The 17234-nt window shown below is 37.3% G+C and overlaps 5 protein-coding genes across 5 annotated transcripts in view; 4 read left to right on the top strand and 1 right to left on the bottom strand.

Moving 5' to 3' along the window:
• Positions 1 to 17234, top strand: part of LOC143913487 (uncharacterized) — a 133667-nt gene that overhangs the window by 39144 nt on the left and 77289 nt on the right. The gene's annotated exons all lie outside the window — the stretch shown is intronic.
• LOC143913478 (uncharacterized) overlaps positions 1 to 17234 on the bottom strand; it is an 89304-nt gene that overhangs the window by 13202 nt on the left and 58868 nt on the right.
• On the top strand, positions 1030 to 4208 carry LOC143913480 (uncharacterized). Its single transcript, XM_077433310.1, has 3 exons — positions 1030 to 1448; positions 1532 to 1765; positions 1921 to 4208. Exons 1-3 carry the CDS (start codon positions 1335 to 1337, stop codon positions 3802 to 3804), a joined length of 2232 nt encoding a protein of 743 aa, XP_077289436.1. The 5' UTR covers positions 1030 to 1334; the 3' UTR covers positions 3805 to 4208.
• LOC143913539 (uncharacterized) lies at positions 6135 to 9046 on the top strand. 2 transcript variants are annotated; one of them, XM_077433398.1, is made up of 4 exons: positions 6145 to 6304; positions 6379 to 6612; positions 6720 to 7028; positions 8996 to 9046. In XM_077433398.1, the coding sequence occupies exons 1-4, from the start codon at positions 6191 to 6193 to the stop codon at positions 9023 to 9025; spliced, it is 687 nt and encodes a 228-aa protein (XP_077289524.1). In that variant the 5' UTR covers positions 6145 to 6190; the 3' UTR covers positions 9026 to 9046. The 2 variants fall into 2 exon arrangements, with proteins under 2 accessions (XP_077289523.1, XP_077289524.1); XM_077433397.1 differs by lacking the exon at positions 8996 to 9046 and having other exon boundaries at positions 6135 to 6304; positions 6720 to 8027.
• LOC143913567 (uncharacterized) overlaps positions 10806 to 17234 on the top strand; it is a 781442-nt gene continuing 775013 nt past the window's right edge. The window contains exon 1 of the mRNA XM_077433442.1: positions 10806 to 11701. Within this exon, the coding sequence (XP_077289568.1) occupies positions 11150 to 11701 (552 nt within the window). The 5' untranslated portion in view covers positions 10806 to 11149. The remainder of the gene's footprint in view (positions 11702 to 17234) is intronic.

Raw genomic sequence — 17234 nt, 5'->3', positions numbered from 1 at the left:
CGCTGGGGGTGAAGCCCCCGGGGTGCCGAAAGCATTGGGGGCGCTGGTGGCGCTGGGGGCGAAGCCCCCGGGGTGCCGAAGGCATCGGGGGCGCTGGGTGTGGTGCGGCCGCCGGAGGCGTCGGCGGCGCTGGGGCCGAAGGCTCCAGAGCGACGGAAGCGCCGGGGGCGAAGGCCCCGGGGTGCCGGAGGCGTCGGCGATGCACAAAATGTAATTCGTAATTCGTAATCACTTCGTAATTTGTCATTCGTAATTCGTGCATCAATTTCTTTCCGAAACCAGTCGATTCAATATCTTTAACTTTATTTTTATTCGAGTTTCAATTTCTTTTCGAAACCACCCGTTGAAATCAACGGGTCCAACACTAGTTTATAATAAACACTTTCATGTAATAAAAACATATGGGTGGTATTACATATGCTCAGCTTATTACAGACAACACAGAACAAATATATACTTGTGTAGCAAAATCTTTTCAATATACATATAACATACATATGAATGCTCAATATACGAGTATGCACTTTACATATATAAAACAGCTTACATTTAAAAAATTGTATTAAGTCGAATAGTAAAAATACTAATGTATGAAGCTATAGAAGCTTTTTACAAAAAAGTTTTTCTTAATCGCCTTCAAAAATCAGGATTTCCTATAATACAGACGCGTATGATTGTTTTTCACATTGCAAACCATTGACTCTAGTCTGGGGGCCCGGCACAGAGATAAATTATATTTTAATTTTTACGAGTGTTTTTCGTCTTTGTACTTCGTTGTTATGTTCATTTAGTAAATTTGAAACTTGTGAAAATATATTATAACTTATTGCTAAACGTACTACTAGTCATATGTGAACCAGTCACAGGACAACCGGTCGCTCTAGATCGGTCACACGTGATCACCCGTCACACTAAAACTGGTCACACCCGAAAATTGGTCACGATAAAACTGGTCACACCCAAAAATTAAAAATTGGTCGAATTTTTGGATGTGACCAGTTTTTTCGTGACTAATTTTTGGGTGTGACCAGGTTTAGTGTGACGTGTGACCGATCTAGAGCGACCGGTTATCCTGTTACCGGTTCACATATGACTAGAAGTCCGTTTACCCTAAAAATGTGTCGATTTGAAAATCTGATTGATATACATTTTTTTTCAATTTTCCCAAAATTTCCTTCGCCCAAAGTTCCCAGGGAAAAAGCCCGGTTTATTTCCGGGAATAAACCAGGGTTTTTTTCCGCCAGCACATCTCTAGGCCTATTGCGACTGTCGACTAGCTAGCAACCCTAGCGACAACATCTAGTTATACTCGTCTGGTTCATAATAAAGTTGAAATGGAGTGTCGACTTTGCCTCAGCTCTGCTCCGGCCGAGTCCCTCGTCTCCATCCATGACGACCCTCATCCACCGCATTTGGCGCAGCGTATTTGGACCTGCTGTCATCTGCGGGTTAGTTACCCTTCAACCATTGCTATTGTTTTTTTTTTTGTTAGTCCTCGTCATAGTCCTGTCAAATCCTTTCTTATTTGCAGATTAGGAAAGGTGACGAGCTGCCAGATATGATATGCCGTTCGTGTGTCAACGATCTGGAATTGCTCGACCGCTTTCGAAGCGCTTGTCTTCGGAGTGACAAAATGTCGAGGCTGAGATCTGACGAGTCTTTGACTGTCAAGCCGGAAGAAGTTTTGCTGGAAGATTTAAAATGGGAAAATGAAACGGGTGCTTGTTTTCCAGCAAACATTTCTAGTTCACCGGTCGATGACGAGGTAAGTTAATGGAATTCGAGTGTCTTCAACAATACAATGATTTCTTTTGAGAACGATTCCAAACAAAACATTAATTTAATCGAAAATATTAATTCACCTATAAAATGACATTTAATTACACTATAAAATTGTATAAAGTTTGTGTTATTTTATAGATACACAGAAGAAAAGTTACTTCAAAAGATATCAATTCAGAAATGATACATACTATTGAAATTCCAGCAGACGAATTCCCATTACGAAAATATGTAGATAAGATATGCTCTACAGATTCTGGATTGGAAAATAAAATCAACTATCAAGACAAATCAATTCTAAAACCATTTAAATGTGATATTTGCTTAAAATCGTTGCTTACTAAATTTGACCTCGAAATACATATGATTACTCATAGTGTGGCAAAGCCGCACAAATGTAATGTTTGTTTAAAGTCATTTAGGCAAACATCCTCACTTAGGAGACATTTGAAGTCTCACACTGGAGAAAAGCCACACAAATGCGACGTTTGTTTTAAATCGTTTACTCAAAAGTATAGCCTTTTGGAACATATGAAATGCCATACTGGAGAATCTCCTTTCAAATGCGATGTATGTTTAAAAGCATTCACTTCAAAAGCTTACCTCGCCGTACACATGAGTATTCATAGTGGGATAAAGCCACACAAATGTGACATTTGTTCGATGGCGTTTAATAGGAAACAAAGCCTTGGTATACACATGAGATGTCATACTGGGGTAAAGCCATATGAATGTGAAATTTGTTCGAAATCATTTAATTCAAAATTTCAACTTCGTGTACACATGATTACTCATACTGGGATAACGCCACACAAATGTGACATTTGTTTAAAATCGTTTACCCGAAAACGAAACCTTGTGTATCATGTGAGTCGCCACTCTGGAGCTAAACCGTTCGAATGTGATATTTGTTTAAAATCATTCGCTGTAAAATGTAACCTTATGGAACACATGAGACTACACACTGGAGAAACTCCGTTCAAATGTAATATTTGTTTTAAACCATTTACTTCGAATTCTCACCTCAGCGGACACATGATTACTCACACTGGGATAAAGCCACACAAATGTGACGTTTGTTTAAAATCATTTACTCAGAGATCTTCGCTTTCGAGGCATTTGAAATATCACACTGGAGACACTCCGTTCAAATGTGATGTATGTTCAAAATCATTCATTTCAAAATCTAACCTCGGCGGACACATGAGTATTCATACTGGGGTAAGACCGTACGAATGTGAAATTTGTTCGAAATCATTCACTTCAAAATCTCACCTCAGTGGACACATGAGTATACATACTGGGGTAAAGCCACACAAGTGCGACATCTGTTCAAAATCATTACCTTCAAAATCTCGCCTTCATGTACACATGCGTATTCATACTGGGGTAAAGCCACACAAATGCGACATTTGTTTAAAAGCATTTACCCAAAAAGGAAACCTCATGGAACACATGAGACGCCACACTGGAGAAACTCCATACAAATGCGATGTATGTTTAAAATCATTCATTTCAAAATCTCAACTCGGTGGACACATGAGTATTCACACTGGTGTAAAACAACACAAATGTGAAATTTGTTCGAAATCATTCAATTCGAAATTCCACCTACATGTGCACATGAGTGTTCATACTGGAATAAAGCCATACCAATGCGACATTTGTTTAAAATCATTTATTCAAAAATGTAACCTTGCGGAACATATGAGATGCCACTCTGGAGTAAAATCATTCAAATGTGATGTTTGTTTAAAATCATTTACTCAAAACTCTTCACTTTCGAGGCATTTGAAATCCCACACTGGAGAAACTCCGTTCAAATGTAATTTATGTTTAAAGTTATTCACTTTAAAGTCTCACCTCAGTGGACACGTGTGTAGTCATACTAAGATAAAGTCACACACATGTAACGTTTGTTTAAAATCATTTACTCAAAGATCTTCACTTTTGAGGCATTCGAAATGCCACACTGGAAAGACTCCGCTCAAATGTGATACCTTTTTAAAATCATTCAATTAAATATCTCACCTCGGTGAACACAAATAAGTGGGGTGCGTTTCCACAAATGTGACGGTTGTTCAAAATCATTCTCAAAAAAATTGAAATAAACCGAGCTTATGCTTATTGTGTGTTTTCTAGTCTATCGTGTAATATACTCTGTTGTGATATAGAATACAAATTTGATTATCCTATATTGAAAACTAGGTTTGCAATGTAAATAATTAATGAAGTAAAAGTAATAAAAAACTTTTAGAAGCATTTATTCACAGGAATTATATTTTGATTTAAATAAAAGAATGTATTCAACTTAACGTTCTATTTTTTTGACAATGCACAATGCTATATATTTTAAATCATGATATATATTGTATGAATGAATATATGATAACGTTTGTGTTTTACAAAATAAATACATATAATACAATTTTTTTTTTGATTTTTAAATGCTTTTTATTATTACAAAATTATGTTCACAATGGGTCTACGTGACAAGCCAGAATGTTAAATTACAGAAAACATAAATATCGGAAGGCAAAGATCGAAAATCGAAAGATCAAATCATATTCTGCGCGCGCACATTAATACGGGAGGAAAAGCCTGTTCCTCTTGTTCCTGTTGTATCCTGCTCGCGCAAATTTAGTGAGTATGTACCGTTTACCATCCACCCTTTTTTTTTGATCTTTCGACTTAAGATCTTTCCATTTTCGATCTTTGCCTTCCGATATTTGCGTTTTCTGTAATTTAACATTCTGGCTCGTCACAGAGACCGGTTCACAATACATCTTATATCAATTTTAATAGCTACTGATCTACTGATCATTTTCTATTTTCCAATTTAATTTAATTTGTTTAGTAATCATAGTATTATATTATTCTAATGTTAATGTATAGCATTGTAGGCGGGGTAGGAAGTGTTGACCGTATCCCAGCCTTGTTGTTTTATTGTTTGCCTAAATATTGTACAAGTGTATTAGAATATTTGAGGAAGTTTTCTCGAAGCGGCTATTGTCTGTTGACTTGGTGTCGTGATGGCCGCTGGATCTGCAATGTGTCGTTGCTCTGGATCCAGCTATGTTCAGATGTCTCTGGATATGGCAGTGTGTTGCTGGCTCGGCATTCGGCTATGTTCAGAAGGTCTCTGGATATGGCAGTGTGTTGCTGGCTCGGCATTCGGCTGAGTTGCAAGCGTTCTTCCATTGTAGGGTAGTGTAGTGGTAGCTGTTCAGATGCTGGATGTCGACTGGTCCGCTGCTGTGTGTCGACTCTTGTTGCTGTGGGTCGACTGAAGTTGTTTGGAGTGGACCTCCTTTTATATTGTTTTTGGGGTCCACGTGACCTGTGTTTGGCGATTGATTCCGAGAAGTGCACGTGGTGTTTACGTGTGCAAGTATGCAAGTTATGGTTTGTTGTTTAGGGTGGACGTTTCTCGAATGTTTGGCGTCGTTCCACTCGATTTAGTTTAATGGATGCAGGTGTTCTTCGTGTCGTTCTGCTTGGTTTGTTGGGGTGGAATATGCTCGAATGTTTGGCGTCGTTCCACTCGATTTAGCTTAATGGATGCAGGTGTTCTTCGACTTGAGATGACGTCAATGGTTGAGCGCGAGAAATGTATTCTCCGTCGCAATAGATTTCGATAGTTTCGATTTGCGGTGACGAGATTCCTACAGCATAATGGGAAAAAGAGCTCAAAAACCTATTTACAATTCTATAATACAATATGAATATATGTACATATTTTTTGTTTATTTTAAGTCATATATGTATATATTATATAATGTAAAAAAAATATATCGTTTTTATCTCGCAAATTCTAGTTTATTACCATCTCAAATTTGCTGATATTATAAAATGCTACCATCTCTGTTTCTATGATACTGTATAATTGTTTGTCGTTGGCCAGGAAAGCGCATTGGAGTTTACCTGTTAGGCTTTCCTGGCATATATCCTGGGTGTGACCAGTTTTTTCGTGACCAATTTTCGGGTGTCCCCAGTTTTCTCATGACCAGTTTTAGGGTGTGACCAGTTTTAATGTGACGGGTGATCACGTGTGACCGATCTAGAGCGACCGGTTGTCCTGTGACCGGTTCACATTTGACTAGTAATCACCGAACCAATTTGATAGGGTATTAGAATAGTAAAAAATGTTTACAATTTTGCCGCCTCATTTTTGCTTTGGTAATCCAAGAACCTGTTCCGATAAAAATAAATTACGTATTGTAACTTTATTTTAAATCACGTATCAATTTGTTTCCGAAACCACCCGTTGAAATTTGAACGGGCACAACACTATTACAATATATTACTACACTAACCTAAATTGATTGATATTTGTTTTGTTTTCTGATTTGACAGACGTCAAACTGGGAGTATTGCGTACAGTGGTGGTGTCTGGTTTAGAATTGCGATGGAGTGCAGACTTTGCCTCTGCTCTGCTCCGGCCGAGTACTTCGTCTCCATCCATGACGACCCTCATCCACCACATTTGGTTCAACGCATTTGGACCTGCTGTCATCTGCGGGTCAGTTACACTTCAACCATTGCAATTGTTAATTCGTTAGTCCTAGTAACTATCAATTCATGTCTGGTATGCAGGTCTGTAAAGGTGACCAGCTACCAGATACGGTATGCCGTTCGTGTGTCAACAATCTGGAATTGCTCGACAGCTTTCGAAACGCTTGTCTTCGGAGTGACAAAACGTCAAGGGTGAAATCCGACGAGTCTTTGGCTGTCAAGCCAGAGGAAGTTTGGCTGGAAGATTTAAAATGGGAACATGAAACGGGTACTTATTTTCCACCGAAATTCTCCAGTACACCGGATCATGGCGAGGTAATATAATGCAATTTGATTGTAAACAAAAAACTAATTCATCTGTAAAATGACATTTAATTATCCACACTATATATTGTATAAAGTTTGGCTTATTTCTTTTATAGATACATGGGGGAAAAGTTTCCTCAGACTATACAAGATCAGAAATGAAAGATACTGTTGATATTACAGCAGGCGAATTACCATTACGAAAAGCTTTAGACAAGATATGCTCTACACGTTCTGAATTGGATCATGAAATCAATTTTCAAGATAAATCATTTTTTCCTAAACACAATCTCTTAATACAGAAATCTTCTGATACAAAAAAAAAACGGCACAAATGTGACGTTTGTTTAAAAACATTTACTCAGAGATCTTCACTTTCGAGGCATTTGATATATCACACTGGAGAAACTCCATTCAAATGTGATGTATGTTCAAAATCATTCTTTTCAAAATCTAGCCTCGGCGTACACATGAGTATTCATACTGGAATAAGACCATACAAATGTGACATTTGTTTCAAATCATTTCCTTCAAAGTCTCACCTCAGTGGACACATGAGTATGCATACTGGGGTAAAACCACACAAATGTGACGTTTGTTTGAAGTCATTTACCCAAACATCTTCACTTTTAAGGCATTTGAAATCTCACTCTAGAGAAACTCCATTCAAATGTGACGTATGTTTAAAATCATTCCCATCGGAATCTCACCTCAATGGACACATGAGTGTGCATAGTGGGGTAAAGCTACACAAATGTGACGTTTGTTTAAAATCATTCTCTTCAAAATCTCACCTCCGTGTACACATGGGTATTCATAGTGGGGCAAAGCCACATAAATGTGACGTTTGTTTAAAATCATTTACTCGAACATCTTCGCTTTCAAGGCATTTGAAATCCCATTCTGGAGAAATTCCGTTCAAATGTGATGTATGTTTAAAATCATTTACATCAAAATCTCACCTCAGTGGACACATGGTAATGCATACTTTGGTAAGACCACACAAATGTGACGTTTGTTTAAAATCATTTACTCAATTATCTTCACTCTTAAGACATTTGAAATCTCACACTGGAGAAACTCCGTTCCAAATGTGATGTATGTTTAAAAACATTCCTTTCAAAATCTCACCTCAGTGTCCAGTGAATACATGTGTATTCATAGTGAACAGGCAGATTGGTTTTCAGCGCCCTTCCCCTTAATTTTCTTTTCAAAATATAAATTTTATGAAAGTTGTCGTAATTTTATGTTGAAGATAAAAAGCCTTGTAAAAACATAGGCAATATATAGGGCGCATTTCAAATCAATGCAAATCTTTTGGGGTTAATAGAAGAGGTCATTTAGAAGCTATCTAATGGTCCGTACGCACCAAACCAACGACGGTTTTGGGCCAACTTTTAAAACCAGTAGCGTACAAAATATCGAAATAAAAATTAAATTAAAAAATTTAAATTAAATATCAAAATTAAGCTAAAGAGCGAGATTGAGCTAAAATTAGATCATCGTTGATGTTTTGAATTACGACGATACGCATTACAACCAGAGAAATATTATAATTTCTCTGATTACGAGCGAAAAAAACCTTGTTATTGTTTCTTATAAGTCGTCACGATATACGCCGTCGATGAAACATTTATCAAAAAAAATGTCGGTGATTTGTCAAAGGGTTTTTTTTTCTTTCGTCGAAATAAAATTAATAATCACACATTATCCGATAAATTTTACCTCTGAGATGGATTTAATTATTTGATTTATTTCGACGAGAGAAACAATTGAAGACATTATCCGATAAAGTTTACCTCTGAAATGATTTAATTAATTGATTTATTTCGACGAGAGAAACAATTGAAGACTAAAAAAATTTCGATTGATAAACCGACAACGCACCGGATTGCGACCATCGCTCGGTCACCCATACTAATACATGAGATATTCTCAGTTACTGCGCATTACGGGGAAGTAAAAATAATAATTCTTTGATTTTTTTTTTCGATCTTAGTGCCTATCTTCGTAAGTCAAAACATCTTCGACAAACAAAAGTCGAGGATTACCTGTATGTGATTGTTGGTGATCTAATTTTACGTCAATCTCGAAAATTTATTTAAATTGGGCATGTTCTGTTTTAACTTTCAATATTTTATTTTAATTTTAAAGTATTAATTATAATTTTATTTTGATATTTCAATTTAATTTTAATATAATAATAATAGTTTAAATTTTGATATTTAATTTAAATTTTTAAATTTAATTTTTATTTCGATATTTTGTACGCTACTACTTTTATCCTGCTTGTTAAAACGTTGGCCCAAAATCGACGTTGGTTTGGTCCGTACGCAGCATAACACAATTAACGGTGCTCTATTTATTTTTTTGTTGTTTTCCGTTATTTTAGTGCAGTGGTTCCCAAACTTATTTTGCCTAAGGACCCCCTCTTAAAGCAAAAACCCGACTATGAACCCCCAAGTGAAATAACTCTACATTACTGCATAATAGAAAAATTATAAATTAAATTTTGATGTCTTGAATGGTGACGTAAAAATAAAACATTTTAGTATACATAAAGTAGTATTTATTGAAATTATAAATTTTGTTTTAAGACACATTTTTTTCAATGAGATGGGGAACCTGATGGAATGATATGAGATGTTTTATGTTAGGCTCTGTGTTTACGAGTAACATTCGAAAGTCTCCACGAGCACTAATTTCAAGTCGGTTTCTTTTTTTATTCGTGACGAGGTTCATAACTGGACTAAATCCACGTTCTACAAAATATGAAGATGGGAAAGCAATCAACAGCTTCTGTACCCATAATGCAAGATATAAAATTGGTGTTTGTTTTTGTAACCAGAATTTGTGGTATCCTTGTTCAAACATTGGTTCCAGCACCTCGTTTGTAGATAATGCAATAAATTGCTCCTGAGTTTGTGGGTCTACTTGCAAAAAGGTTCAGTATCCAATCTGGGATAATGGGATAAGTGTTGACAACAAGCAAGCAGATCTCCATCTCGTTTTTGCAATTTTGAAAGATTAGAAACTGAGCATTCCCCTCTCCCCAAGTTTTGTTTGTATGGAAAATTTTTTATTCATATTTATTTATATATATTTTAGCTATCAAGCTAATTTAAATTTTGTAACAAACTCGGACATTACACTTAGTTTTGATTAAATTTAATTGATCACCTTGTAGCTTAAAATTAGTTTCGTTGAATTTGGCAAATAAGTCAATCATATAAGCTATGTAAGTATGTCAATTTTTGAATTAATTAAATTGAGCACCAAGTCATTGTCTTTACTTTCCAGGAATTCAAACATGCACTTTTAGACAACCAACGAACTTCAGTGCTAAATAGAAAACGATTATAGTATTCATCATTTTCCAAACAAATAATCTTTCATTTAAAGTACTCCTTTTAATTTTATTAACTGATCTAATGGCATAATCTCGCATAGAAGAAAAAACCTTTCCAGGATGGTGAGTTGTTAAAAGAAGCATTTCTGACTGGTGCCAATTGTTTGTTTGAGGGATTTTCTAACAAACGTGAGATGCATGCAATTTCAACAGACATGCAAACTCGGCTAAAGACTGACTTGGAAATATGTGACTGGTTTTCGCTACAATCCTTTTGTTAAAATTTGATTAAAATTTGTTCCAATTTTGACTCAACGTCAAAAGATATTTATATCAGACACTGCACAGTTAGCATTTATGGTGAGAATGGTATTTAGTAACTTCACAGTAAAAGAGGATATGTTGCAAATATTACCAATGAAAGGACAGACGAGGGGTGAGGATATTTATAATGCATTCAGAACATACGCCAAGTCGACAAACATACCTTTACACAAGCTGTCTGCGATAGCCACCGATGGGGCACCAGCAATGGTTGGTAAAAATAAAGGATTTATTGCCTTGTGCAAGAAAGATGAATCATTTTCAAACTATATGTCCTACCACTGTATTATCCACCAGGAAGCTCTGTGTTGTAAAATACTGCCCTTTGAACGCGTTATGAAAATAGTTACAAAAAAAATCAACTCTATTCGAGCAGCTCCATTGCAACACCAACTTTTCAAGGCCCTCTTAGAAGATACTGAAGATAAAGAACATGATCTTGTGGCGGCTCGCTTATACGACATGGTCGAGTTTGGTTGCCTTCCTGCGAGTGGGGACCAACCCGGCTGGGTTCGGAGAGCCGCTACTCACTCTGTCTTCAGCTGTCATATAATAAACACGTGCATTAACATGCCAGTCGTCTCATTCGTTCATCCTCCATACTGGTGACCCCCGACATCGAGCCACGCAGCCTCGATCAATTTCAACATGCCGCTCATCCCTGCCTCGCCGAGCCAGGCGGGAGAGCTACCCGCCGCGCCCCCATCGCCATCAACAGAGCGCGTCGCGGCCCGCGGGTGACAATAAACGAGCAGACACGGCTACCTACCTACCTACCTATCGACTGGAGTCCAGCCACAACGTCGATGACAGGTGCTTTAAAAAAATGGGGGAGCGAATGAGACGACGATCTTGACAGCTGGATGTGGAGTCATGCGCGATCCACTACACATAGAACGGTCATCCAGCACCACAAGACATACACCACCTCAGCACCATCATCATCATCATCATCATCAAGGCCCCGTCCGTCCCCACGAGCGTCGTCACGCCGAGACGGGCGGTAGCGCTACAACACCTCCACGAGCCACAACGACTCACAGTCCAGCTCGGAGTATCATCAACCACATCGATGCCCCTGCCGCCCCCGCCGCCCCACCAACCGACATCAGCCTCGGAAGAGCGGCGCCGCCGCAGCATCGCATCGCATCGGCGCGACCATCGGACCACCCACCGTCCTGCTCGCGACGTCACCACCCTCGAATCTACCGACCATTCAGGGCGGTACACCTATGTACACAGCGGATGACCCACGTCAACAATTTTTTTTCTCCCCACGTAATAATTTTTTCTCTTTGTGTAACAATAATTTTTTTCTTTTGTAAAATTTGTTTCTTTGTAATTTTGGTATCGCTGATGCTGGGTGGGGGAGTGATGTGGCGGCTCGCTTATACGACATGGTCGAGTTTGGTTGCCTTCCTGCGAGTGGGGACCAACCCGGCTGGGTTCGGAGAGCCGCTACTCACTCTGTCTTCAGCTGTCATATAATAAACACGTGCATTAACATGCCAGTCGTCTCATTCGTTCATCCTCCATAATCTCATCCTGCATAATGAAGTACGTTGGCTCAGTAAAGGTAAAGTTCTTACAAGATTTGTGAGCTTAATTGAAGAAATAAAAACATTTATAAACGATAAAAATGAAAATTATGATGAACTAACTTACTCTGGCTGGTGGATTTAGGTTTTCTCACAGACACCATGGAAAAATTGAATTCTTTAAATTTGGAGTTGCAGACAAAAGACAAAAATATAGCTGAAATGCTAAGCTCTGTAAACTCATTTAACACTTTCAATGCCGAGCTAGAATCCGTGCAATGCTGATATTTTATAAAATAGCTCTGTCTCACAAATGTTTTGACAGTGTGGAGGTCTAGACAGTTCTTGGAAGGCCCGTCTACCTGCATCTTGCATAAAGCACGCTATACAGTACCTATATTTGTTCATTATTTTCGTAAAAAAAAAACTTCTGGAAATTTTTTGTTCGTAGAATTAGCAAATAATATAACGATATTTAAAAATAATAAAACACTTTAATTTATGTGTTAACAAATATATTTTTTAAATAAATTTTTGTCGTGATAAGATCTAAAGCACGGGTCTAGACACAAACCCGGCTGGTTTGTACATTCCATACAATAAAAGAGAGTGGATTTTGTCTCCTTTTGTTCACTCCAGCAATAGTGGCACCGTCTTCTTTTCGTTTTTCCCTGCTGGTCTTCGTCACAAAAACTGGGAAGATGATGGCTATAAAGATTTTGTTTTGGGGGAGGCCCTACTAATTTTTCTATTATTTGCAGCCTAAAATCGGACAAATACATTTTCTTGATATTGTGCGTATTATACATGTAATAAGAATTTAATAACATTGTCTGAAATAGATGTATGCCCAATTTTCACTAATCACTTTGACGATTCAATCGTATGGTCCCCATGTGCAGCAAAAGTCCTAGCCAAATTTTAAATTCGTCGACTGTTATATCTTTCCAGCGTGCTATATGGCTATGCTCACAATTCGATCTAGCTAATATTTCTACTACATATAAATTGCTTTGTTCAATCACGAGATTATAAAATTCCTGATCTAATAATAAATTAATAAAATCTATGGGTTCGTTTCACTGAATAGATACTTGGATGGAAATTTGAATATGGAGATAAGCTGGTTAAATTAGGAAATAGTCTGGCCAATTGTAATTGGAATGAGTTGTATAAGTGTTGTGATGTAAATATAGCTGTTTCCACCTTCTATAATATTGTATATAATGAATGTAATGGCATTTTTAATAAAAAGAAATTTGCCCAGTTATCCAACGATTATAAGTATCCTAAATGGTTTTCAAAAGATTTAATTAAGATTATTCAAAGAAAAATTTACGTCCATAAAATTTGGAAAACAACGAAATGTTGCATAGCACGTGCTGATTTTGTATATCTGCGTAAATTAGTAAAATCAACTATGGATGAATGCCGTAAAAAATATATTTTAAATTGTGAAATTGCACTATCTAAGGAGCCGTCTGCTTTCTGGTCACTTATTAATTCTAAACGTTTTACTAAAAATATGCCTGGCACTATGATTTATGAAAACTGTGAGGTACATGGTTCCCAAAATATTGCTGATAAGTTTGGTGAACATTTTAGCAATATTGTGCGGAGTTGTCAATCTGTACAAGGTCAGTCTAACAGTATATCAGACAATGGCTGGTTCCCTTTTCTAAACCTAGATTGCTGCAATCAAAATGACTTAATTTATGGTTTTAACAGACTGAAACCAAAACTGTCGGCTGGTCCAGATCTCATTCCTGCGTATGTGTTGAAAGCTTGCAAAGCTCCTTTAACGCAACCACTATGCTTTATCTTCAATTTGTCATTAAATTCGGGAATTTTTCCTGATTTTTGGAAAATCACAAAAATTGTTCCCATTTTTAAAAAAGGTGACATTTTATCAATTACAAATTATAGACCGGTTGCGCTACTTTCTGCTCCTGCCAAGGTGTTCGAGGCAATTTTACATCGGTATATCTACAATCACTGTGAACCATATTTGATCGATCAACAACATGGATTTAGAAGTTCTCGTTCAACAGTTACTAATTTATTATGTTTTTCCAATTATGTAACCAAATCGGTTGATGCGGGAAACCAAGTTGATGTAGTATATACCGATTTCATGAAGGCCTTTGATATGGTAGACCATAATGTTTTGTTTGTGAAGTTAAGAAATTTTGGGTTATCAAATGGCTTGATGCAACTTATACAAAATTTCTTTGAAAATCGGAGGCAATTTGTCTATTTTCACCCTAATTCCTCAAATGAGTTTATTTCACATTCTGGGGTACCTCAAGGGTCCAACTTAGGGACATTATTCTTTTTAATTTACATTAATGACATCTCAAAAATAATCAAGTATTCAGACTATCTTTTATTCGCCGATGACCTTAAGATTTTTATGACAGTTAAGTCTCATAGTGACGCAGCCCTTCTCCAATTGGACTTAGATGCGCTGTCAAGTTGGTCTGTCGATAATAAATTATTTTTTAGCATTCAAAAATGCGGTGTTCTCAATGTGGCAAGATCTTCAAATCGCTTGATTTATCCATATCGCCTAAGTGGTGTTGAATTAAAGTTTGTGGATGAATATTGTGATTTGGGGGTCTTGTTCTCGAATAATTTTCAATTTAAACGACACGTAGACAATATTTGTTTGCGAGCCACAAAAATGCTGGGATTCTTACTAAGAGTTAGCAAACCTTTCCAGAGTACGTTGGTGCTTAAAATTCTTTATGAATCTTTAGTACGTAGTATTCTAGAATTTTCTTCTATTATATGGAATCCTACCCATATAACTCATTCATTGAAGATTGAGAGAATCCAAAAACGGTTTCTCAGATATCTTTATTTGAAACAGTATGGTTATTATCCTTGGCTATATCCTAGTGCATTCCTATTAGGGGCGTTAGGTTTCAACTCATTGGAGTCTCGTCGGAATATGTTACTGGGAAGGCACTTTTTTAAGCTGTTGAATGGGATAATTCACAATCCTCAGGTTCTAAATGAATTTAGGTTTAATGCACCTAGCAAATTCAGGGACTTGAGATATCGTGATTTGTTTGTTCCTCCTGTGGCTCGCACAAATATGTTGTCAACGGCTCCTATATCTAGGGCTATATATCTGCTCAACCGGATTTCTGGTGAAATTGACCTCTTCAATATAAAATATACTAATCTGGTTGAGTGGTTGTTGAGGAATGCCAGTGGTTGATTTTGCCTATTAAATATGAATGATTGTTATTACTTTATCTATGTTTTTTTTTTTTATGATTTTATGATTTTAATGATGTTGTGTCAATATTGTTATTTTTATAAGTTATTATTACTGTTATGATGTTATTTTTACTGAATGACCGGCCACAGTGACGCGTTGGAGATCTCTGTAATGTCACTTTGGCTAATATGTTAAATAAATAAATAAATAAATAAATAAATAGCAACATTAATCCCTAGCCTCCCCGTAAGAGGAATCTCCTGACGCTGCATAGCTGTATTCGACCATGTTCTTGATGTTGAAGGCTGGCTGGTTGACCCGTTTGAAGAAGTTTAAGGTACAACAGAAGACATTACGGTTTGAGAAATATTAGAAGGAGCGACATTTTTGTCGTTATCGCTATCGCTATCAGACTCCAATTCGCTGTCGATTTCGTATGGTCGATTTCACTCTCTGTTCCATACTCAACAGTACCTTCAAGTGCTTCAAAAACAGTTTGATGAGAGATTTCTGCAGTTTACAAATATTGAGCCAATTGTCTCCTGTATCAAACATTTTACTTGCCAAATAAATGTAATGGAAATAGCCGCATGTATTGCAGATCTTGTTCAAGGCAGAAGAACTAGAGTTAGAAATATTGGACCTTAAGAATGATATTTTACTAGAATCCTTAATATCAGAGGACTTTGGATGACTCTGCATTTGCCGGATGTTGCCTTTCGTTGTTGCCGTTGACAGTGTCTCAACTTGTCCTCTCCCGGCAGCGCCTGTACGAATGCTCTCGCTTCGTACCCTCCTTCCGCCATCCCGATGACTTCTTGGCGGCCAACGCCGATAATGTCAAAGTCGAGTTGCAGTGATAACTGCAATTCGACAACCGAATATGTGATTCTCCGATTCTGTGTGTTGCAGTGAAAGCTGCATTTTTTTGTTTCGTGTCTCCATGACTCGAACTCTCTCTTACAACTCCAGAGAATGGCTTCGCTGTAGCTTCTCTTCATTCGCTGGTGACTGTTCCACGGCCCATCTTGGATCCCACTTCTGACGACCAGTGTTGTGTAGGGGTGGGTGGAGGATCCAAATAAAAGGCCAAAGTCATTTCACAGCATTTATTGGTGATTAAGGAGATACACACACTGGCAGTGTTCCGTCTAGAATGTCCTGATATCGCCTAGGTACCTCCCTTATAAAAGACAGGTCGCTCAGGGCATCTTCGACGTCCGGTTACTTTCCCATTGTTTAGTCACGTACTCCGATGTGCAGTCCCACGCTTTAGCGTTGTCAGTTCTAAGAACTCCACGGGAATGCGACCGAGTACCGCTATCGCAGTACCGCAGTACCGAAAATTCGACTTTGGTTTTTTTATATTTGTAATAATTAATAGTTAAATTCTTAATAATGTTATTGGTTACCTGTCAAGACAACTATATGGTTTTAGATAAAGAAAAAAATATTTGAAATAAACATTTATAAAAATGAAAATAAATGATAAATAAACGACAAAAAAATTTAAATCACGAAATTTTAATTGTGGTTTAAGTGCACTGATTCCTTTTATTATATGATATTTATTACGACATTGTCAATATAGAACATTTATAATATGAGTAATAACTGATTAATTTTTAATTTTATTTTATATTTTTTAATTTAAATATTTCAATTGTAAGGCAAGGTATGTTGACCGTATCCCGACCCAACGAAACACATGTTTTGTAGTTTGTAAGAAGATAGATCTTTATTGCTCGATAAATACATTTATTATTGTATGCATGACGAAGAATATATGTAATGTAATTGCTTCGCGGAGTGAGCCATGTTCGAGGTGCTGAAGCTCACTGGTGTTGGTTCTGTTGATCTGGCAGTGCGACAGTTTCTGTTTCAGTTGTACACGCGGTCGCGTGGGGTTGTCCTTGTCTAGGGTTGTTCTGCTTGATTAGAAGTGCATTCCAGAGGGGTGCGGACATGGTAATTGGACTATTCGTCACATTGGGGTGGTCACAAAGACAATTTTTGCCATGAAAATCACGAATACACAATATTTGGCACTCAAGTTCTCGTTACTATGATAGTTATCGTTAGTATGATGGACTTTTCGGCTGCCAGATGTTCCGTTATAGAGATTTTAGTGACTGTGACGAGTAATTTGTGACCAGTAATCACCGAACCGCGGACATATGCGTGACGTGGG

The sequence above is a fragment of the Arctopsyche grandis genome, chromosome 6 (assembly GCF_051622035.1).
Source record: "Arctopsyche grandis isolate Sample6627 chromosome 6, ASM5162203v2, whole genome shotgun sequence".
In the NCBI taxonomy this organism is placed as follows: domain Eukaryota; kingdom Metazoa; phylum Arthropoda; class Insecta; order Trichoptera; family Hydropsychidae; genus Arctopsyche; species Arctopsyche grandis.
The sequence above is the reverse complement of the archived record's forward strand: the minus strand, read 5'-3'. Positions and strand labels throughout refer to the sequence as shown.

Coding starts and splice junctions, on each gene's coding strand:
- LOC143913539 (XM_077433397.1), top strand. CDS start 6,191: ATGGAGTGCAGACTTTGCCTCTGCTCTGCTCCGGCCGAGTACTTCGTC. Junction 6,305..6,378: donor GGACCTGCTGTCATCTGCGG/GTCAGTTACACT, acceptor TCTGGTATGCAG/GTCTGTAAAGGTGACCAGCT. Junction 6,613..6,719: donor GTACACCGGATCATGGCGAG/GTAATATAATGC, acceptor TTTCTTTTATAG/ATACATGGGGGAAAAGTTTC.
- LOC143913480 (XM_077433310.1), top strand. CDS start 1,335: ATGGAGTGTCGACTTTGCCTCAGCTCTGCTCCGGCCGAGTCCCTCGTC. Junction 1,449..1,531: donor GGACCTGCTGTCATCTGCGG/GTTAGTTACCCT, acceptor TCTTATTTGCAG/ATTAGGAAAGGTGACGAGCT. Junction 1,766..1,920: donor GTTCACCGGTCGATGACGAG/GTAAGTTAATGG, acceptor GTTATTTTATAG/ATACACAGAAGAAAAGTTAC.